The following is a 23,788-nucleotide window of genomic DNA, read 5'->3' as shown; positions in this document are numbered from 1 at the left end:
GATTTTTATGGCGCAATGAAGCATGGCCTATTTTTTTACCTTAGAATAGGAATCTGTAGAAGGTAGGTAGGCCTATATATTTATTTTTTGCTTGCTTGTGCACCTGCATGGTTTTGCTGTTATTTTGTAGTTTGCAGTTTTTGCAGCTTTATTCGTTATTAAGACTTATCGTTATTAAGAAAATAACTGCAAAAAAGAGCCATCAGATTAATCTTCAATCTAAAATATAGAGAGTCTTGTAGATCCGTTTTTCATAGAAATAATATGCTGACCTTCCCATCACTTTTTATTCTTTAATCTTTGACCTTCTTAAAAACAATTTGACAATGTTTCATATTAGAGAGTCATCTCACTACAGCTTCAATCTTAAAAGGAACTTTGACCTACCTATTCCACTATCCCGTACCACTTTTCATAAAAACCAGTCTTTCTCCATGTTTATCCGTCTTTTTAATTCTCTTCCTTATACAATCAAGGGCAAAAATAATAAAAAAAAAAAACTTAAAGCTTGGTCTGAGGGAATATTAGTTGATAAGGAGTTTTACAGTGTTACTTTATTTTTAAAATGCAAATAGTTTGTACCATTTGAAGTTTATATCTTTATTTTAATGAGTTATATTATATACATTGCAAGTACGATTTTTCATGAATTTTTTCAGCAAGAACCTACTTTCTGCGGTGACCGATTGGATAAACACAGTAAATTGAGTAGGGGGAGAGAATATGAAGAGGAAAGATCGTACACGGTGAGGACTAAACTCTTATTACTTTATCCCTGCATCCTGTGGTGTCTTCAATCTGACATCTAACAATTTATTTGATCAATCATCAGTACCTGCTTTGGTCTTTAGTATGATACACAGAAATAGTAACAATATTTGTAGGCAGGTCTACTGATAAAATAAAGTTTAGAAAATGAAACAACTCAATAGTTTTTTCAATCAATATAAATTTCAAAAGGGACTCAAAAGCCTTACACGTAAGGGACTTTTGTGATAATCATAACATAATCTAGTCATCATAATTTTAGATGAATCAACAAATTGGATCCCCCCTTCCCATTGCCTGTGCAGTATTGTTTTGTCAAAAATTACTTCTAATTCTAACATAACATTGACAGACTTAAATATGATAATAATTAAACATTCATAAATTCAGGATCCCTACAATAGTATTACTTTTCAACAAAAACATTTGCTTTAGAATACATAAAGAAGAAGGATTCCATACACAGTTAACTTACCCAAGGAAAGAGTTCCAGGCAGTTAAAAACACTCAAGTTCACTTCACAAATAATCATATATTTCAACTCACAAGGGAGTGAGTTCAACTTCACATAGCCAGGTTTAGATGGCCTAAAGCAAAAATGTATGGCAGTTGGCAGTACATTGAAAAGTAAAAATAAAGTTACATTGAATAAAGTGAATCCACTGTTTTTAAGCGAATTTCCCATATATGGAATAAGCTATTACTTTCATGGTATGTTTCATGGTAAGACCTGGACCTGGGACTTATGTACTTTTTTTGTTTTGAGTTTCCCAGAGGCCAAAAACACCCTCTGTTTAAATTCATATGTTAATTAATACAGGGTGCGACAAAAAACCCGATCTATTTTCTGTAGCACAATTTTCAGCGACAGGTCTTCTGAGGGTGGTGGGGGTAGGCTCGTTGGAAAGCTTGAACACTGCCATCATCTGTAGTCAGGTAGCAGTGGTATCCTGAGCAATGCACATTTGTTACCGAGTTGTATTTAAAAGTAATGATTCTGTTATTGCAACTGGGGGCGGTTCCGTGCATTCTTTCAATTAGGGCGACATGGAGAAGTTCCGTTGCATAGCACAATCATGCGGTGGGTTACAATAGTGTTAACTTACATTTTTTCGAAGAAGTTAGCGAACCAGCATGATCTGATTATGGGAGTGGGAGTAATTGGTGGTTATATGGGGTGAAAATGGGGTTTTCAATTTGGCCCTAAAAACATAACTAAACATTTCTCAATTTATTTCTAAACCATTTTGTAAATCTTAAAAAAAGAAATAATTTAGTATATTGAAGCGTTGTTGTATGCCTAACGGTTATTCTTATGGACAATAAATAAACCGGTTGTACTTTACTTGTTTATGGATGTAGGCCTATTTAATTTTAATCAAATTTGGCAATTTTGTTTATTTCATACTGAGCTATCAACTTTTCAATAAAACACACCTCATTACCACCCCCTTAGCAGCAAAACTTTGTACAATACTAATTTAAATTAATGTTATTTAAATATGAAATAAATCTGACAATTATAATGGAATATTTTAGTGGAAATCTAGCTAGGTAAATGGATATTCGCTGAGTTTGCAGGTTTGCTGCGGCGAGAGTATTTTTTATAGTACTGGATTTAACATTCCAATGAAGTGCTAGTGGTTTATGGTTTGGTTTCAGTACTCATGAGTCCACCAATTTTAAGATGGTGTTTTGGCTATAAAAATCATTTTTGAATCTTGTAATGTATAAGGTACTTTGATGTAGGGTTAAATTTTATATTGTATAGTTTTTATGACAGTAACATTTTCTCAGTAACATATGATTTAATTTCTTTTAGAGAGATGGAGTTAAAGTTGATTACTACTTTATCACCAAGTGTTACACCCCCATGTTAGTGGACATGATGGAAGACATCCACCTGGGATCAAGAGAGGCTCCCGATGTTATCTACATCAACTCTACCCTCTGGGATGTTAGTAGGTAAGTCAATCTATAGTCTTGTCACTTCCTAGTTCGAGCAATGCTAGAATAGCAAGACAAACTATCAAATACAAGTTTTATCCAACTTTGGCTTATTGGGGTAGTCGTGGTGAAAGGGACTTCATAGAATTAAAAACCATGGGAAATGAAAATGTAACAGTAAAAGAACAGGTACTCACAAGAACGCACTATGAGACTACACAACCAAAGTAAGGGATTTAATGTCAAAGGTTTTCCTTCACGTATGTGAAATGCCAAATGGCTAAAAAAAATTATCAGAGAATAATAATTGTAGAAGAATCTGTGCCAAGATTGTGAAAGAGAGAGAAAAAGATGAAATATAAACGTTTAGATAAAATTACAATGAAGAAATAATGTGATGGTTTTGCCTGTTTTGAGCTGTAGTTTTTTAGTTTTTAGCGAATTTCCCATATAATGAATAACGTCAACACCCTCCATACTTGGTTATAGTGGTGGATAAGTAGGGGTTTTCTACCTTCTAATCCCTTCTTGCTCCGCACAACCTAATCCTCAGCATGATATGCTCTCCCTTTCACCAAGCTTAGCTTTTTTACTGTTTTAGAGAGGAATCTGGATTTCTTGTTTATTGTTCCTGTGATGAAGGTGTGTCTATTCAGTAAACGTTCGGCAAGAGGAATTTTGATATAAAAATTGTCCTTAAATAAATGGTAACCTTTATCGAGCAAACCGCTTTTTGACATAACTTCCATGACGACACGCTCCGTAAACAATTCTTCAGAATTTGCACCTGCAGCCAAATAGTCCCTCCCACTATATAATTCTACATGAATAACATAATTGATTTTGCTGTCACACGACTGGAATTTCTTGATGCCGTACTGTTTATGTTTTTTATTTGGCAACTACTGGATGAAAGTGCACCTGTTCGCCAATCAAACTTTCGTCAATACAGACATGTTGGTTTGCTACAAACTGCTTCTCGAAAGCTGAATTCGCATGATCAAAAAACCACCTTATCTTCAACCAAGGGTCATAATTGGGGTGGTCTCTAGGAACATCACGTGCAGATGTCATATGTAAAAATGTGTTAATCAAATTGAATCTGTTGACAATCATGTGTTTGCCATAAAAAGGATTTAGCTGAGATTCTCTAGTGACTCAATAGTATCTCACGTTCTTTTTTACAGTTAGGCCCATATTTATGAGTAATGCAAAAAATTTTTTCATCTCATTGAAATGGACAAAGATACCTTTGTCCATTTCTGAAACCTAGATTTAGGACTCAACGTGTCCCGCTTTTCTGCAATTACACGGTCAGCATATGCATTCGTTTCTCGTGTAAGTAATTGCCAAAATGGCACAGTCAAAAACAATGACAAATAGTCTAGAGGTGGACTATTTCTGGGGGGAAGATCTTTAGACCCCGTTTCCCTAACTCTAAACTCAGGACTAATGTCTTTTGGTTCCTCTGGAGGATAAACCCTAACCCAAGGTTCTGCTAAAAGAGGACGGACAAGAGGTGGTGGATGAGTAGGCCTACCTGGTTCATCTATTTCCTCATTTATAGCTAATTCATCATGTTCAGAGGTATATAATTCACTTAGATGGGGGCTGTAAATGTCTTCATTCCACTGGAAAAGTCCGTAAGTGAATGTTGAGAATCTGACTCATAGTCAGGAATGACAATTTCAAAACCACTTACGGGTTCATCAGGATCATCTATCACGTTCGAGTCATCTAAATCAGTAATATCATCTTCTAGGGCATTTCTAACATCACTACTATCCATTTTAGAACGAAAACTTCAAGTAAAACACTAAGCAAACGCGAATAAACAACGCAGTAAACACAGCAACTTACTAGTAGAAGATAGCAGACAGCTGTCGCAACTTTTGTTGATCATAGTACAACAGAACATACAGTTAGCGTCTGCAGGCAGGCATCGGGGCAAAGCTTGTAGTTTGCCGATTACAATGATACTATATACCATACAGTTTGTGTTATATTAAGGGGCTTTAGAGCGCATGAAAAAAATTATTGTTAACTGTCGCAATTGTGACAGAAGACCGTCAGCGGCTGGCGGGTACTGTCGCAATTGTGACAGTTAACCGCTGGAGGGTTAATGTTGGTTTCAATATTAATTTGTGTGTTTGTGAAGGTGGGGACCTAATGGTGTCGTTGAATTCAAAGACAATATGTTGAAGTTGGCTCGTCTGTTTAAGTCTAGTCTTCCTACCTCAACACTAGTAATCTGGGCCACGGCTCTGCCCATCTCCAGTAAAGTTCAGAGCAGTCTCCTCATCAAACAGGTGATACACATAGATGAGAAATAATTATCAATTATTTCAATGTAGCATAGTCATCCATTGAGCGTAACAAACAACAAATCATATATTACATGTTGAATTTCCGCACAAGTGGAATTAAATTCCCTTATGTGATGGTTCTTACACTTACTTAGTTACTGCTGTGGCCACTGGTACTGTAAATGGTAGGCCTACTTGGCCCAAGGCTATTAAAAAGAAAAAGAGGTTGCCTCAGTCGCGCGTATGACGTCACCCGCCGACCCGGATCTGTTTACAAATAAATAAATGAAAAACAAACAACAATAACAAAGTACTTGACAGGTGACAGCTGTGTGAATTAAAAGCAGCACCGTCCGGGTCGGCGGGTGACGTCATACGCGCGACTGAGCGGACTGAGGCAACCTCTTTTTCTTTTTAATAGCCTTGTACTTGGCCTCCCCCCAACACACTGCTAGATGGTTGTAATAGGCAAACCAAATTAGAAACAATCACACAAGTCACATAAAATATTGTAAATCAATGGGACAGGTATAAATTTATTTACTCATACAATTCTTTGGTTGAGTAAATAGTTTGTCAAGGCTCTGAAAAATGTATATATGGTTCTAAGACCATTTTGTCAATCTATTGTGTAGAATATTTGAAATACTCTTATAATTTTTGCAGACCCAGATCCAGACCCTGTAATTTTTAAAAGAAGAACAAATACCTGTAAATTATTCAGCGAATGACGGTGACTATATTCTACCTTCCCAATTATTCTTTCCAAAGCCTTGCAGGCACTTGATTAAACAATTTATTGTACTTCAAGCAACCTACAGTAAAAGCTCTCTAATCCAGCATCCGATTATCCTACACTTTATTTATAATCCAGCATCGGTTAAATGGTCTAAAACAAGTTTATGAATGATATATGCTTTTATGCTTAAAACTTCTTTAAGCCATATACCTCGTTCGGCAGGGTCAGGAGCGATAGGGAGATGTCGGGAGCGAATGGAAGAGCTATTATAGCTGTTTTTAGAAGGTACATTCAATAATCCGGCATAGCCAAAGTCCCGAATGTGACAGATTAGCGACGTAGGCCTATCTACTGTTCATTAAGCCTCTGAGTGGTTTAAACATAATTCCAAATAATAACCTAACAAGTAACTTTTAACTGTATGTTCTTGATAAAATAATAATATAATAATTGCTATTTTCAGATAGATTTCCTGCAACATACTCTACGTTTTGATGTAATGGAAGCCAATCAGTTTGCCAGACAAGTGATGGTGAATCACGGGTTCGACGTGCTAGACAATCACTTTCATATGCGCATGCAAGCCCACAGGTCAGCAGCTAATTAACGTTACAATATTTATAGTAATTGAACTAAATGTTCTTAGAATACTCTGTAGCTCTTCCATGGTTTAAAACATGGGCCTAGCTATTATTGATCATTGGGATTTTTACGTAAATGGTAGTGGCTAAAGAAACAGATGGTCTTAGTCAATATCAAAGCTACAGAAGGTTTCTCATTCAATTCTAGTTGTATCCATTACTCAGATTCAGTTTCAATTTAGCAGCATGACACCCGGTCTCAATCTTAAGACAACTATGAACATAGTACACAAACTGAAATAAAAATAATAGCTTAGTAATAATTTGACTAAAATTCATTATTATAAATGCATAAATATTAAATAATTTCTTTGGTGTTACCTGTAGTTTAATCATATATGTATTACATAAAAATTCAAGTACAATGCTTCAAAAAGTGCAATAACTTAAATACTCTCCAATATACTTATTGTCCACTGTTTTTCAGACGAGTACATGATGGTGTTCATTATTTCCCTACTGCGATTCGACTGCTGACAAACTTACTTCTTACTCATATAGGTAACTATTTTAATAATCTTTATTTAAAATTGTTTATGTTGTTATCGTGTGTGCATTTTTAGATATTAACTTTAAAAGTTACTTAGCCATAACAGTAATTGGTGTTAGTATAAGGATCCCACTTCAAACCTGTGATTGGCAGAGAGAAGCATATAGAAGAAGAACACACCATCAACTACCGAATCAGGAGCCGGCTTTGAAAGCTACTAGGAAGGACCTTGCCCAGACAGTGAGACCTATCTCCAGTCTAGAATATATGACGATATCTAGCATAGTAATTGCATGGATTAGATAAGAACAAATATTACAAATATTTTCTAGTAAAAGTAAAACAATCACACCACTACAAAAATAAAACAGCTGATATAGAGGAGAATAGGCTAAGCAGAAATAGTATCTGCAAATTAGGACTCACAAGAAATTTTTTTAAACAAGGAAATTTGTTGCCTGCCATTCAAGACAACTAAAGAAAAACAATACTACATAAAAATAAAATTATAAAATAGTAAAATTTATTAAATTACCTTCAAAAAAATCTTAAAAACTTTGAAAAAAGGCTTATTCAAACCGATAGCCTAGGGAATGTAAAAAAGGGGAAAGAGTGACACAGCTTAAGGGGATTTGCCACTGAAAATAGGTAAAAATCATGAAAATTTAAAAAAATATTTTTTTCATTTCTTTGTACATTGGACCCTATTGCATCCAAACAGTATGATATAATCCATGTCTGAATGTTATTATATGTTATAAACAACGGGTTTCGCTCTTTACGATAGCTACAAGATCATAGGACACCTACTTATTCAAATGCGGTTTTCCGCAACATTGAAATTTCACGTTTTTCAAGACAAAATGTGATATATCTTGAGAGCCACTAAAGGTACATTGTTGAATTTTTTACTACTTATTCTAGACAATATTAGGAAAATATTTAGGTAGAATTAGGTATCTAAGTTGATTAGGGAGTGAAAAATATTTGTTTTTTAAATCAATTATTTTTATATTCTTGAGTGTGGCAGATTGCGTGAAAATATAATAAAATCTAAGTTCTTACCGTCAACGCAATCAGGAGTAATATTCCACTACGGCCGTTTCGGAGATGACTCCATCGTCAGGTGCGTAGTGGTACACTAAACTATAGTCTTGTCACATTTAACACGAGTTTTCTTCATTTGCATTGCGTCAGGGGGTGAATAAATAATACACATATATTTACAGGACGGACACACGAAAACACGAATACACGAAAACATTTAGAGCACGTGCACGGCTTGAAAACTGACGACCGAAGTCTGAGTCGGTCGTCAGTTTTCAAGCCGTGCACGTGCTCTAAATGTTTTCGTGTATTCGTGTTTTCGTGTGTCCGTCCTGTAAATATATGTGTATTATTTATTCACCCCCTGACGCAATGCAAATGAAGAAAACTCGTGTTAAATGTGACAAGACTATAGTTTAGTGTACCACTACGCACCTGACGATGGAGTCATCTCCGAAACGGCCGTAGTGGAATATTACTCCTGATTGCGTTGACGGTAAGAACTTAGATTTTATTACAATTATTTTTTTTAAAGAAAAGTTATAATTAATGTGTCACAGCAAAAAAAGTATCTGAGATATTATTAAGAATCTACCTAACAAACTAGGCCAATCTCTATAGTTCCCACTTTCTCAAAATACATAGCGAAAATCATTTTTAACCAGATAATGAACCATTTAAATGAAAATAACCTCCTAACTGAAAAACAACACGGATTTAAACTAAAAAAATCTATTACCACAGCAATTTTTCAATTCTGTGATTTTATAACAAAAAACTGGGTAGAAAAGAACAATGTCAAAGGAATATACCTGGACATAGAAAAGGCATTCTACAGTCTAAACTGGAAAACCCTTATAAATAAGCAAATTAAATACTCTTAACATAAAACATGATGCACAAAAATTGATCAAAAGTTATCTCACAAACAGAAAACAACAAGTTGAAAAAGCTACATAAAAAAGAAATATTGAACTAAAAACCAAATCTAAATTTTAAGACATGACTCAAGGAATTCCCCAATGAAACATCCTAGGACCCCTCCTTTTTATCATATGAGAAAAATTTTCCGGAAAACCTTCTAAAAGGAATGGACTGTATTATTTTTGCCGATGACACCGCAGTACTAATACCAAGATCACCACCTTATAACCAGTGGAGGAATAGAAAATATTCTAAAACATATTGAACGATTCTGCAAATCAATATACCTTAAAATCAATAACACAAAAACTGTTACAATAGAATTTTTCTGCAAGTCAAACTCAAACAAAGATCCTTTAGATAAATCAAATTCAAACAGATCAAATCATACTAAAGTTGGGAATACAAATAGACAAGAATTTAAAATGGGAACACCATATTGACTTCCTGCAACAAAAACTATCTACATCAATCTATGAGAAGGATAACAAATCTGACCAATTTTACTAGAACCAAAATTGCCTACCATGCACTTATAGAATCACACCTCCGTTTTGGAATTGTTGCCTGGGGCGCAGCAAGTACAGGCCTTTTCCAATCAATTTTTATACTACAAAAAGAAGCAATAAGAACCCTAAATAATCTCCACTATCAAAAACACTGCAAACCATTCTTTAAAAAAATCTCACATTAACATCCCTGTACCTAGTTGAAGTAATAACTCAAGTAGTGATGGGCGGATCCAAGAAAATGTCGGTACCGGATCCGGATCTTGAAAAATTCTTCGGATCCAGATACACACTGTCATAAGGGCGGGTTAAAAAAAACGTAATTAACAGAATGCCAATTTAAATCATACTGTTTAAAATTAAATTGGTAATGTTTACACAGACATAGGGTATTTTAAAGTGATGGACAAGACCCAAAACTTCGAGATTTGCATCGGGTGAGATTGAAATACTAACGGGATATTTTTGAGACGAGATTATAGGCCGTTAGCTTATCATCCAGGTACAAAACTAAAAACTAGAGGTGTGCAGATATCCAAAAAATCGGGTCGGATTCGGTTTGGAAAGATACATGCCATTGCCATATATGTTATTTGCATCAAGAGACAAACACTGAGACATGCCTTGCCATATAAGTTATTTGCATCAAGAGACAAACACTGAGTCATGGCCTTGCCATATAAGTTATTTGCACCAAAAGACAAACACTGAGTCATTGCCTTACCATATAAGTTATTTGCAACAAGAGACAAACACTGAAACATGGCCTTGCCATATAAGTTATTTGCATCAAGAGACAAACACTGAGTCATGGCCTTGCCATATAAGTTATTTGCATCAAAAGACAAACACTGAGCCATGGCCTTGCCATATAAGTTATTTGCATCAAAAGACAAACACTGAGTCATGGCCTTGCCATATAAGTTATATGCATCAAAAGACAAACACTGAGCTATGGCCTTGCCATATAAGTTATTTGCTTCAAGAGACAAACACTGAGACATGGCCTTGCCATACAAGTTATTTGCTAAATTTTATAATTAAAATAATCCATGAAAAATTTATTTATTTTATTTATTATTTATTTTTATTATATATTTTATTTTATATTTTTATTTATTTTATTTTATTTTATTATTTATTTATTTTTGTTGTATAGATACAAACATCGAGACATGGCCTAGCCATATAAGTTTTTTGCATCAAGAGACAAACACTCGGGGAAAAAACGGTCTTGTACATGGATACAGACAGCTTTGTGTTAGTAAAAAATCGGGAAAAAATCGGGGTTGTACAGTGATACAGATAGCTTTGTGTTAGTAAACAAATCGGGGTTGTACAGTGATACAGACAGCTTTGTGTTAGTAAACAAATCGGGGTTGTACAGTGATACAGACAGCTTTGTGTTAGTAAACAAATCGGGGGGAAATCGGTCTCGTACATGGATACAGACAGCTTTATGTTAGTAAACAAATCGGGGGGAAATCGGTCTCGTACATGGATACAGACAGCTTTATGTTAGTAAACAAATCGGGGTTGTACAGTGATACAGACAGCTGTGTGCTAGTAAAAAAAATCGGTGTTGTACAGTGATACAAACAGCTTTGTGTTAGCAAACAAATCGGGGTTGTACAGTGATACAGACAGCTTTGTGTTGGTAAAAAATCGGGGTTGTACAGTGATACAGACAGCTTTGTGTTAGGAATAAAATCGGGAAAAATTTTGAAAAAATTGGATCCATCAAAACCGGATCCAGCCCAAGATCCGGAATTTTTTGGATCCGATCCGGTGCCGGTCCTAGCTCGGATCCGATGGATCCGGTAGTCCGATATCTGGATCCGACCATCACTAAACTCAAGCAATAAAACTGAATCCCATCAAACGTTCAGAAACACATAACTACATCACCAGGAGAAAAAATGACCTAAATTTACCACAACATAGATTGAAAAAAACGGCAAAAACCCCAACATATAGAGGGACGAAACTTTACAGCTTACTACCAAAACAGCTTAAAACCATTACAGACAAACAAAATAATCCACTACCCAATTGAAAAATTATCCCCTCAAATGCCCCTACTACAGCTTAAAAGAATTCATGGATGACCATATATTTAATGGAAGACAATAGAAAACAGTAGGCCTACATATAAAACACCAACACCAGAAAATAAGAAAATGAGAAAGAAAAAATAAATAGATGACCCCTTACCCAATCTTGATGACTGAGGAGGAGAAGAACAGCAGTAAGTAGTGTTTTTGTCGTAGTTTCATTTTTGGATGTGTATTGGTCTATTGTGATTCATTATCAACCCCTTCCTAAATCTCCAGTGTCAACATGAATAGCGTACTTAAAACTGACCCGAAGGATTAAGGCAAACAACATTTTGACAGAGCCAAATATTTATTTTTGACAAAGTTTTACAATAAAAGTACATTAAAATGGCAATACTAGTAAAACATATTGTAAAAAAACATTACTGAGTTTGAAAAAAAAACAAATAAAAAACAACTAGAATCATCAATGGTGTAGAATACCTTTTTAAAGTGAATAGGATACAAAGTCCCAACATTGTATCCTGGGTACTCCGATATGGTATTCCCTTTGCATGGGCCAGCCTTTGAGTTGTAGCATACAAAGCATTTCTGCTTCAGCCGTTTCGTCAGTCCTTAGGGCGTTCGTGTTGGCCTGACAAAGTGGCGGGTAGTCAGGCGCAGAATATGTGTGTCACCATTTAGAGCAAATCTCTGACATTGTGTATTGCATACTTTGTCAGTGTAGATCAGGAAGTGAAGAAAAATCTCGGTCCGAATCGAATCAAAAAGCTATTGAATCAAAAGACAATGTTTAAATGTCTGTACAACTGTTGATGTATCGTTGCTTGACACCCCAGAGCGTGTCGTTAGCTGCTAATGAATCGACGTTTGACAAGAACATGGTTTGAAAAATAAAGACAACTGAAGCATAATTTAACATTTTTCAGTTTAATAAAAGTTTTAACAAGTTCCTTCATATATTGGTAACAGTTTAGTCATTAGTGAGATATTCTACAAAATTCATACTAAAACTTAAATGATAAACTTAATGTTTATTGTATTTAAATCATTAATATGTTTACTGTTTGTAATACAGCTCTCAGCTGGGACCATCCGTTGCCTGACCGTGTCAAGACCATCTTGCTGGACAAGACCAAGGCCTTGTGTGGTGGCAAGTGTAAGTCTCCGTCACCGCCAACGACCAGAACCAAGACTACTGACAGTGACAACAAACCTCCCCCTCTATCTCCTAACAGTCTGGCAAAGGGGGATAACAGGTTTATAAACAGGCCTAAAAAATACAAGAATAAGAGGCGGCAAAGTACAACCATCAAATCTAAGAATCCAGCAAGGCAAACAATATATGAGAGATACTTTTACAATCCCTCACAAGAAGAGAAACCGCTCCATTTAAAAGACCGTTTCTCCCAACTCAGGAGGCTCAAAGGACATGACCGCAGAAATACCAACTGGAGACAAGGTAATTTTTATAATAATATGCTTGACAAGCATATCATTACATTTAAAATGATATGTACAAAATGTGGATCAAAATAGTAAAATAAATCTATCAAGCTCAGTCACCCATCCATAAGAATACTATTAGGATGTATTTTTTTTGTCAAATTTCATTGATCAGTGTACCAGCAAATTAAGTAAATAAAAAAATGGTTTAAATGGTTCAAATATTTAACATTCTTGAGTTTCTTGACTTAGTTCCTTTCTTCCCAAGGGAAAACAAAAATCTAGGGCTGCTAAAAAAAAGCTAGCTAGCTTTTAAGGCTGTAACAAAAAGCCTTCCACGGCACATGATCCTGGGCCATCCTATTTACTCCGCCCCAGTTTTTGCCATCTTCCATGTGTTTTTCTGAATGTATCTTCTCCAAGTAATCCTTGGTCTTCCTAACTTTCTATTTCCCTTAGGATTCCATTCAAGGGCTTGCCTGGAATGTTGTCATCAACAGGACTTTTCTTTTATTATTCTCAACAGCTCTTTATTTGTTATTCTTTCTGGCCTTGCTTGTTTCTTAGTTTTTCTGAGTAAAATAGCTTTTGCCTCTTCTCTAGCTGAGCTTTTTGTGAAACTACCTTAAGTTGTAACAAGATTATGATCACTACCACAGTCCGCTCCTCTTCTTGCTCGAACATCCAAAAGAGACTTCCTCAATTTTCTGCTAATATAAGAATCAATGTGATTCATTGTTAGCAACCAAGGGGGTCATGTCACATTCACATTGTGGTGTTTCTTATGTGGAAACAATGTTCCCCCAACAACTACTCTGTTGCCACAGAACTCTGCTCACTCTCCTCCGGCTCCTCCTTCCTATCTCTTGCAAAGTAGGCTTGCCACCGTTATAGCAGAGTTGGATTACCCTGCTACCATATTGTTAATTCATTGTAATCGAACATTTCTTTTAACTCTAACTAGTGTACCTGTTGCTCGAATTCGAGCAATTGCGAAGAATTACAGGCGACTCAAAGATTATGGAAATACTCACGATCTACACAACAGTTAGATATAATCAAAATCTTTTGTAAATATCTTATTTTTTAAAAAAAAAAAGCTGATCTTGTTTTTTAGTGTTTCTACAATTTTATCCCTCTCATAGCCGCATTAGGTTGTCTATAATAACGATTATAAATAAAAAAAAACATTATTTCTTTTCTTCTACTTGGTTGTGTTCTATGACTTTTTCTATGTTTCCATTGTTTGCAAATCGGTTATTTCAATGATTGTTAATTCAGTTTTATTTTTAGCCTACATCCAATTGTCCAGGATTTCTCGCTTTTTTCCAAATTTCACCTACCCGAGTTTCGTCTACAGATGCAATACCCCAAAGAATATCACCTACGTACAATCTCCAAGAAGTGGTAAAAAGGCAGAAACCAACCCATACAATAGAAAACTCCATAAGTTCAAAAAAACTCCAATAAGTTAACTCCATAAGAAATAATTTTAAGAGTTACTATGATATTAGGATTTTCCACTGATTTGGTAATAGAACATTAGGCCTACATTGCAAAACATGACATGATGCGGAATAAAATCGATTTTAAAATCAGAAAAACCTATTGCAAATACTGTACTTCATTTTGAAAAATTCAATAAATCACAATTTAAATATTAACAGCTGTTTCATTAAAAAGTAGTGTAGAATTATGAATATGGTCGTAATGTAAACAAATCGGAAGAGGCAACTTTAAAGGCTTCTGGGGCAGAGCCCCAAGGGAATTTACCTCGTTCCTCTTTTGATGGCTCATCTAGGCTATAGACCATGGCCTTTTTTTAGAGACCCGTACCAAGTTTCTACGCCCAGCCGTTCTCTCAAATTAGCTATGACAAAACCCATGTTTTCCTCGATAAGAATAACATGGGATGGGAATTTAAAGGCCACTGGGGCAGAGCCCCAAGGTTATTCACCATGTTTCACTTTTGATGGCTCATCTACAGACCAAGACCTTTCTTTAGACACCTCTACCGAGTTTCTACGCCCAGCCGTTCTCTCAAATTAGCTGTGACAAAGAAAAACAGTTTCAAATTAATATATAGATAGTTCCAAACCATATAAAGTAGTATTGGTTTAATAGTTTAACTTGAAGCTTCAGAAAGACATTTTGTATTGAAGAGAATGGCACATTCTGCACTCATTATGGCCAATCGCTACCTGTCCATAAGCAGAAATGTTCATATGAATTTTATAGCGAAAGTAAATTAGTTGAATGCAGAAAACACAATGTTCATATCAGGATGGTAACAGAATCTTTATCCCGGTTAAGGGAGTGATACATAAATTTGGAAGCAAGTCAATTGCGTAGTAAATTTGTTGATTTATTTGTAACAATAGTTACAATAATAGCTAATTTGTTGCTGGTCTTAGGAAGGAGGTATTTTAACAGACAGATTAGTTTGATTGATGCTGTTTATTCTACTTTAACAATTTTATTAATTTGTTTACAAGGAAGGATATTCCATTTTACAATGTTATTTGTGACTTGGCGTTTTAAATTACCTATGTATAATTATTTCTTGAGTTTTAAATTCTTATAATATTGCTATTGTGCGTTAATAATTAGTATTAACAACATGTTTGAAATATTACTAGAGGTCCTCCAGTGGTCGAAAACTCAACCAAAAATAAGTAATGTATAGACTTCTCTACGCTGTAAATAAAACCCTTGATTGGAATTTCTTCCATTTGTTTTGATTTTCTGTTTAGGCTGTATTGCCTTGTTATTTCGTCACCAGCATGGGTTATGGTTGTCGGTTTTTGTCTATTTTCTGTTTTGAATAGATTGAATTTCCAGTTTCCACTCACATATATTTTAGTCTAAACCACACTAGTGATACTTTTCTTTGTTTAAAAGGTTTATTGTTTGCTATGGCAGGTGTATCGTAGCCAATATTGTCACTGTGATTATTGCAGACGAAAGTTCAAGATGGTTCAAGTATCAACAATAACTGATGAAAAATGTATGCAATAATCCTTTAAACAACAATAACAATACTATTTATCCATATTTGCTGTAGCATTTATCAAAATTTCATGATAACCTCATTCCGTGATTGTGGTATTATTGTGATCATCTTCCGCTATTGCAGCAAGGTTTTAAACTTCTCTGTAATTCCAATGATATCATCATTCCATCCTGGTATCATGGCCAAATTTTGAACATCTCCCATGGTCTTGGCAAGATCTTGACAATCTCTGCGAATCTCGTGAAGACAACACTATCATCTCCAAGGGTGTGCGGTTACTCGAACCTTTGAGTTTTTTCGTCTAGCTTTTCATTATTCGGCACGGCTAGAGGCATTTTGAGAAAGCTTGAAGTTTGATCCAAGCTCAATAGCTCAATATTAATGTAAGTAAAAATACACTTAACTTGTGTTGTAATTGAAAACAAAGCTATCACGATTCCAAGCTGTTCATGCATTCGTTTTTCCTCAAAGCAAATATTGTTAAGGCACGTAATTCACGTCTCAGATTCAGAGTCGACAGTTCGATACTCCACGTAGTCTCCACGATTTGAGCATTCTCACGGTTTATCTGTTTACTGTTCATATACATTTTTTTGGAGGTTTACTACTCAGTTGAGCTAGTAGATTCCAAAAAGATACTTAAACACTACTTTGAACCAATCACAAGTTGTTATTAGGTACAATTATCGTTTTAGTAATAGGTAGGTTTCTCCGGCCAAATTGTTATCCGGCCAGGGGTTTGGTCCCACATAGGTGGTATATAAGGGGTTTTACTGTAGTCGTAGATGGAAAACATCCTAGCACTGTTAACATAGTGAGCATCCACTGAGTTAAAATTATACAACTAGAAGTAGCACTGGCAACTCTGCTGGAAAATTAAGACGCTGTAAAATGTTGTTATGTTGGTACTGTGACATGCAGGAAACCCCCCCCACATTCACAGGTTATCCTGCACATGGGAGTGTAGCTTTAGTGAAATCCGGATATTTAACCTTATATAATTCTAGTTATGAGCTGGGTGACTGTTAAATGTGAGGACCAGATTAAATTCAATGTACTGAACCTTTTTATTGTCTCAAAGCAATAAACTATTCTATACATCAATAAAACAGTTATTTACAACAAACCCACTAATGAATAACTAGTCGAAAACATCCTGGAGGCAGCTAGAACTTTGAGTATAAAATCCCCAAAAACAAATCTACTTCCACGTAATTTATATTAAACAAAATATCCGAGCCAAAAAGAATTTCTCTTATCAAAATCACGAATCCTATTTAACTTATAATCCCCTTGTATAAATTTAAAATAAACCTCCTTACAAAAAACTCGTGACTTAAGGGCCTGACCCTTAGATAGAGCAACCAGTACTCACCCAAACCTTCTGGTCACCCTACCCTAGCCGACACACCCCTTTCTCTACCTCAGTTGGCCAAGGCCGTAGCCAGGACAAACTTTCAGGGGGAGGGGGGGGGGTAAGGTCAGTGGCGGTTCTAGGACCTTGTCAAGGGGGGCTCCCGGGGAGCTTGGGGGGTCTGGGTGTCCTCCCCCGGAAAATTGTATATATTTTTAAAGTAGTTTGGTGACTTTCTAAAGCAATTTTTAACGCCTAAAACTGTCTCCAATCGTAAAAACACTCCCATTTAACCTGTTGTTTGTCATAAGCAAGTAGACATTTACAAATTCAAACTATGACGATTGGATTGCATTCATAAATTTGTAACTATACTGTAGGCTACGGCCATATCCTCCTAAAAACGGTTTGTACTTTCTTTAGCCCCTGTAGCCCCTCTTGGAACCACCAATGGGTCAGGTCATGACTGTGGATAACAGATTTAAGCTTAAGCACTTTCATTCAAACACCAATTCCCATGCTTATTTCTAAAATGTTGATTATGTAGTTACATATGTAAAATATTACCGGATGATAAATCGGTTTTGTTTGACTAAAGTATTTTTGTTGAACCTTCATAGTTTTATTACCTCTTTAATTGATCAGATTTATTAAATTATTAGATGAAATATGAATAGTTACTGCAAAACATATTTAAACCTAGTGTTAATTTTTACTACTAAATTTCAGGATTTTGGGGGGGGGGGGGTTTGACCCCTTACTTAACCCCTCCCCCTTACGGCCTTGCAGGTGGCCTATTTATTGACCCGATAGCTACTGAGTGCAAAGCCCTCAGTGTTAACAAAAACACCTCCAGCACGCTTTATAGCAAGCAAGGCCTGACCACAGGTTATCAACCTAGCTTGCCTAGGCTACCTTCCAGAACAGTACCAACTAGAAGAATCAACCAGATCATTTGCTCTTGGCTTTATTACAGTCCCACAATCCCCTATTCAGTCCCTGGTTACAATATACTATTGCCCTAGTACATAAAATGGCGGGCAACGTCTCTCAATTCTCTCTTTCAGCGCTACCTTCGGTTGTAGCTCTAGTTCATTGCGAGCAACTATCGCCGCCATTGCCGGCATCAATTAACCTTGACCACTACTACTGGGGACGAACATTACAGTGTTTGGTTATTTATATTTTATTTTAGAATTTAGTCACGCCTGACGCTTACTGTCGACTGGGTCAGTTTTACAATTTAGTGAGACTTTATAGTATTAGACCCTATCTAAAGTGTTATAAATTGAAATTAAAACACATGTAAAATGGTCTATAAAGAACATTACACCATCAGTCACACACGACCTTGTTAGTTTTAAAATTTAGTGAGAGTAGCCTTCAAGAGAAATAGTATTGAATGTTGAAGATTTATATAAATACGGATGAAATTAGATAGAAATTAAAAATTGTTTGTACAGAGTCTATTAAAATAATAACCAATTACAATGATATACAGATGATCAACAGCATCAGCAACAGCAACAGCAGAGGTGGAGGGCGGAGACACAACCTCCCCCTCCTACTATAAACCCTTGGTCTCCATGGATGGCCAACCCCTGTCCAAGTACCAGTGGAGCGGATACCACCAACTGGAGTGAGGACCACTGGCAAGGCAGTGGGCAGATGTTTGACACTGACTATGACCAACACCGGGACACCAGCATCCTGGCCCGCGCGAGCTCCATGCTGGCCAGAAACATGTGGCAACAACAGAGATACCAGCACTACTGAGCAGTGAGCAGTCAGCACCATGTGCAGTTTTAGTTTTGTTTACATTATAAACGGAGTGTTTAGTTTATAAGTCAGTAATTGTCTCTATCCCTTTTCATTTAAATATTCTGCTCACATCAACTACATACACCTGCAGAGCTTCCAAGAGCCTTGGCAACAAAACTGCTCCAGCAATGGTTGTTACATGTAATAGGACTCTTATAATAAATGAGAGACAAAAAGAGGAAAAGGAACCAATTAATCCTATTAGGTTGTGATGAAACTGCCAATATAGCGTTTAACCAGTTTCTATTTTATTATGTTTAAAATTCAGAGTTGTGCATGATCATTTATTAAAATTATTATTTATTGTAAGAAGGAGAAAATACATCTTGTTTGTCAATTGTTTGATAAATTTAATACAACTTTAAGTAAACAGACGCGGTCACTGTAAGGAAGGGACACAACACCAAACCCACGGAACCCACATCTGGTTGACCAAGTGTAACGTGAACAGTGTCTCTGCACAACTGAGCATTGTGGGATTGAGTTACAATATTTACGTCTGTTCAATTATTACGTATGTATCAAATTCAACAAACCATAGACAAGGATATATAATTTTATGTGGTAATCTTGCATTCCTTTTGGTTAAATAGTTTCATTATCAATAACTAGATTTTTAATATCTAAAAAATACGTAAAAGATAGTCTAATTTTCAAAACCCATTTTTCTTATCACATTTGCATTTTCCTGCTTTTATTCAAACTTTTGTTGTTTCATTTAGGAGGTGCCAGAGTCAAAGTTAAAGTCAGATGCACATCTTTTTGATTGGGTTCCCATTAAAATATGAGTAATTTTTTAGGGGGAAAATATTTTGCCAAAGTATAAATGGCCCTTACTGTATTTTTTTCCACTAATTGTTTTGTCAACGTACCTATGGAAAATCAGTATTTACTGTTAAAGGCTACAAAGCTTTGACCTAAAAAGTCTTGCTCTAGTTTTAGATGATTGGTCGTTGATCCCAGAGCGTAATTGGGCAGCATTTACATTGCTATAATGCACAAAAAACATTGTCATTTTAACTCCCCCGAAGAAAACCTAAGTATGTAAGAGTACTATTTAATTTTCAGGAAAATATTTCCTTAAAGATTATTAACAACTATAAAACTGTACAGGTTTGAAATTGAGACTTTAATCGTAATTATGGTATTACAAAAATTAAGGCCACTGAACTACAGTAGTCTGAATGAATACTCATAACATTCCTTGCACAAGTAGTGTAAGCCTAGTTTTAAATACAGTAATGCTATATTTTTTATAAAGAATGTGTACATTGCCTTAAAAATCTACAAATATGTTAATTGTTAATAACGGCTATCTCTAGTAAGTAAAATTCAAATTAGTTATTGAATCCTAATCGTGGGTTCTTTAAAAGACTAGCAATCAGGTGATTTAACGTAAAGTATTTGGTAAACACATGTGTTTTAATGCTTTTCTATTGAATTCACGTTGATAGCACGAGTCTGCAGATGAGAGTCTATTTACAGACAAAAGTATGAATACCCTCTTTTAACTGTTTAATGGGTAACAACAGGGAAAATAAACTCTACACACCTTTATATGGCATCAAAATGCACATTTTTAAAGAAAAATATCAGTAAAAACTTGAAGTCTCTATCTTAACCCATTGAAAATATTTTGCACAATTTAATACCCCCCCTAAGAATTGGGTTCTCCAGGCTAATTAAAAATTAAAATCACCACCATTTTTTACTGGGTTAAGATAGAGACTTCTGGTTTTTGCCGATATTCTTCTTTAATAAGTGCTTTAAAATGAGGTATGTGATAGGGCTTTATATTAAACATTTTTTAGATGCCCCCAAATAATCGATTTTTAGATCCAGGGTTAATTTGTAGTACCGAGAAAAAGTGCATTGGTTGGTCTTATGAGGGTGATACTGAGTTTGGTTTTCTGGTAAAACCCCTTAAAAAGTTAAAAGGGAATGATAATGCCTACATTGTGGGTTCTTTCAGGATGATGATACTGTAATTTTAATTTGCCGCCATTTTGTAATGGTTTGAGATCACAGAGAAGTAAGATACAGAGGATACAATGGTACACTTAAGTGGTGTCTAGAACCAGTCGCTGGTGTCTAGAGCAAGTTCTATTCCCTGTTCCCTTCCGCTCCCCTTTCCCCCATTGCCATGAAGTACTACAACACTCACGCTGTAGGAAGACCCTGTGCATTATAACTGCTGTACAAAAATGTATGTGTCTATCGCTGATCAGGCTCTTCCTTGCTCGGAACAGGTACATTTCGGCCCCACCATACTAGAGCTATAAGTGCCCGGTTGTCCCATAAGCTTGTATCCTCTGTATCTTACTTCTCAGTGGTTGAGATGGAGACCTCTGGTTTTCACTAATATTATTCTTAAATCAAGACCTCTATGGGAGGTTGTAAAGTAATAAGATAAAACTTATTGTTATTTATCAAGATATTTATTTTCCATTCCATCAAAGATATTTATGGACACAATTTTTAATTTTGTTGGAAATACTGTTACGAGCAAGTGTTTAGGGAAGTAATGTTGTTAGTTACAGTTGTTTTGTTTTTGTTATTTTTAGATATGTACAGTTGATGGTACTAGGAAATTTTATTGAGTAAAATATCAAAACCTTATTACCTTAACTGATGCAATTTGGTTTTATCAATTAGTTATGTTGTTTAAGATATTGTAGGAATATCAATAACATTTTGGTATTTGGAATAGAACCCTGGTACGCAACTAAACTACTTAAGTTGCAAATTTAAATTTTTTGTTTTCATTTAGAGTAATAAAAACCTGTTTCAGAAAACTTAACTACAATAATTGATTTGTTATGGCTTACTAAAAATAGTTTAGTGATATGTGTTCCAGCAATTTACAATAAAACTACTAAATTAAATCCTTGGGCTATACATAATTTTCTAAATAGTTATAGCTAGGAAAATTCAAAAAATATGAGTAATTTCATACTTATATAATTATAAAAAACTATCTCTAATTAGTAATTATATCTAAATTTTAAATGTTTTAAATATTTAAAACAGCAAAACTTTTGCAGTGATACTGACTTTACAAGCGATGTCATAGGCATCTGATTAAGTAAGGAATACTGCACAGTATGAGTATATTGTCACTTAAGGTATTGCCGGATAAACATTGATAAAGGAGTACCCTCTTTCCCTCTTATGATAGCATTATAATTATTAAAACTTGTAACTACTTACAAATAATACAAAATTGCACTCACAATAATTGCTGATTAACGGATTCAGACTGTACCTGTTATTTTAGTATCTCTGCAGATTTGTTAACCAATTTGTCAAAAGACATATTACGATTTTTAAAATCTTGTACTGTTTTTTTGTTTGAATATTAATGTTAAGCAGTTATATATTTGCTTGTGCCTTCAAAGTTTTAAAGACTGAACGTTTTACCATTACATGATTTTACTCTTTAGAAATATTTTTGTTTAGTAGTTATAGTAATAAACGTTTGCTTGTAAAGTGTTATTTTGCCAATAAAGTTTTGATTTGTAATACAGAGCCTTTTGATTACAATTCCTTATACTGAATGTTTTAATGGATTTTCATATAAGGATTAAGCTATCACCATAGGTGTCATAGTAATTAGACCTGGGACCGATTTTGTTTGTTTTGATGTCCCAAGAGGCCAAAACACCATTTGTTCAAATTCATTTATATATATATATATATATATATATATATGTGTGTGTGTGTGTGTGTGTGTGTGTGTGTGTGTGTGTGTCCGTTAGCACAATAACGTCGGTAACTCAAGCAAAAATTATCCGATTTTGATGAAATTTGGTAAATGTGTAGACCTGTTTAAACGAGTTCGTGAAACAGCTGGATCGAACCACTGGAACAGGGTGTTATAGGGGGTAAATTGGTTTTTCTAATTTTTCACTTAAAGGGAAACATAAAATTTCCCATTTTTTTTTAAACCACTCTGATGAGCTTAAAAAAATAATTTATTGTATTTAAGTTTTTCTGTACGCTTATTGGTTACATACAAAATTCAAAAAATGTAAATTTGAAATTCCCAAGCTATTTTTATGGAGAATAATAATCTGTTGTAGTTTGCTTTATTTATGTATATGTTTTGACCGAACAGAGTGATTTACCTACCTGACATTTCTATTGTAAAAAATTGGTTAGGTAGGACGGATGAATAAGCAATGGTTAGAGAGAAAACCCTTATCGTATAAGTATATAGATATTTAAGCTTGTGACCTTGGTTACTGCTATAGAAGCTATTAATTATAGCAGTATTAAACTAGAAAACATAACATTTTTGAAATGGTCACCAAGGCCCCAGAGTTTGAAACTACGCTGGTTTGAAATATAATTCCTTTAAAGGCTCTATATTTATACCTACAAATGAATCCTGCTGATTTGAATGAATTGGTTCTACATGAAGTTAGTTTTGTAGTTATGAAGTTTCAGAAGTTTTGTTAGACTTGAATAACACAAAAGAAGACGCCACTTATTTTAAAATGGTTTAACAATTTTCAATACATTGCAATGCAACCTTTTCATCAGTCAGACTGAAATAACATACAAATTAATGTATTATGGGCCACTCTCCTTGCAAAATGTTATACTGGTAACTCATTATGGCCAAAGTTGTCAGAGAACAATGACATATTGTCAGCACAGAGTAATGCAATTTGTAGGTAATCAATTATTCAGGAGTTTATGTTGTGGCAACGTCAGTCAGCCA

General features: G+C 35.0%; 1 protein-coding gene across 1 annotated transcript in view; it reads left to right on the top strand.

Annotated features, from left to right (window-relative positions):
- LOC128987571 (PC-esterase domain-containing protein 1B-like) overlaps positions 1-22,559 on the top strand; it is a 29,897-nt gene extending 7,338 nt beyond the window's left edge. Inside the window, exons 3-9 of the mRNA XM_054408487.1 lie at positions 660-746; positions 2,591-2,733; positions 4,874-5,024; positions 6,224-6,351; positions 6,829-6,902; positions 12,507-12,890; positions 18,743-22,559. Of these exons, the coding sequence (XP_054264462.1) occupies positions 660-746; positions 2,591-2,733; positions 4,874-5,024; positions 6,224-6,351; positions 6,829-6,902; positions 12,507-12,890; positions 18,743-19,017 (1,242 nt within the window). The 3' untranslated portion in view covers positions 19,018-22,559. The remainder of the gene's footprint in view (positions 1-659; positions 747-2,590; positions 2,734-4,873; positions 5,025-6,223; positions 6,352-6,828; positions 6,903-12,506; positions 12,891-18,742) is intronic.
- The last annotated feature ends 1,229 nt before the right edge of the window (positions 22,560-23,788 follow it).

The sequence above is a fragment of the Macrosteles quadrilineatus genome, unplaced genomic scaffold (assembly GCF_028750875.1).
Source record: "Macrosteles quadrilineatus isolate MER2022 unplaced genomic scaffold, UCM_ALF_1.0 Scaffold_1__1_contigs__length_201487025, whole genome shotgun sequence".
Classification (NCBI taxonomy): domain Eukaryota; kingdom Metazoa; phylum Arthropoda; class Insecta; order Hemiptera; family Cicadellidae; genus Macrosteles; species Macrosteles quadrilineatus.
Note: the sequence above shows the minus strand (reverse complement) of the source record. Positions and strands in the feature narration are given on the sequence as shown.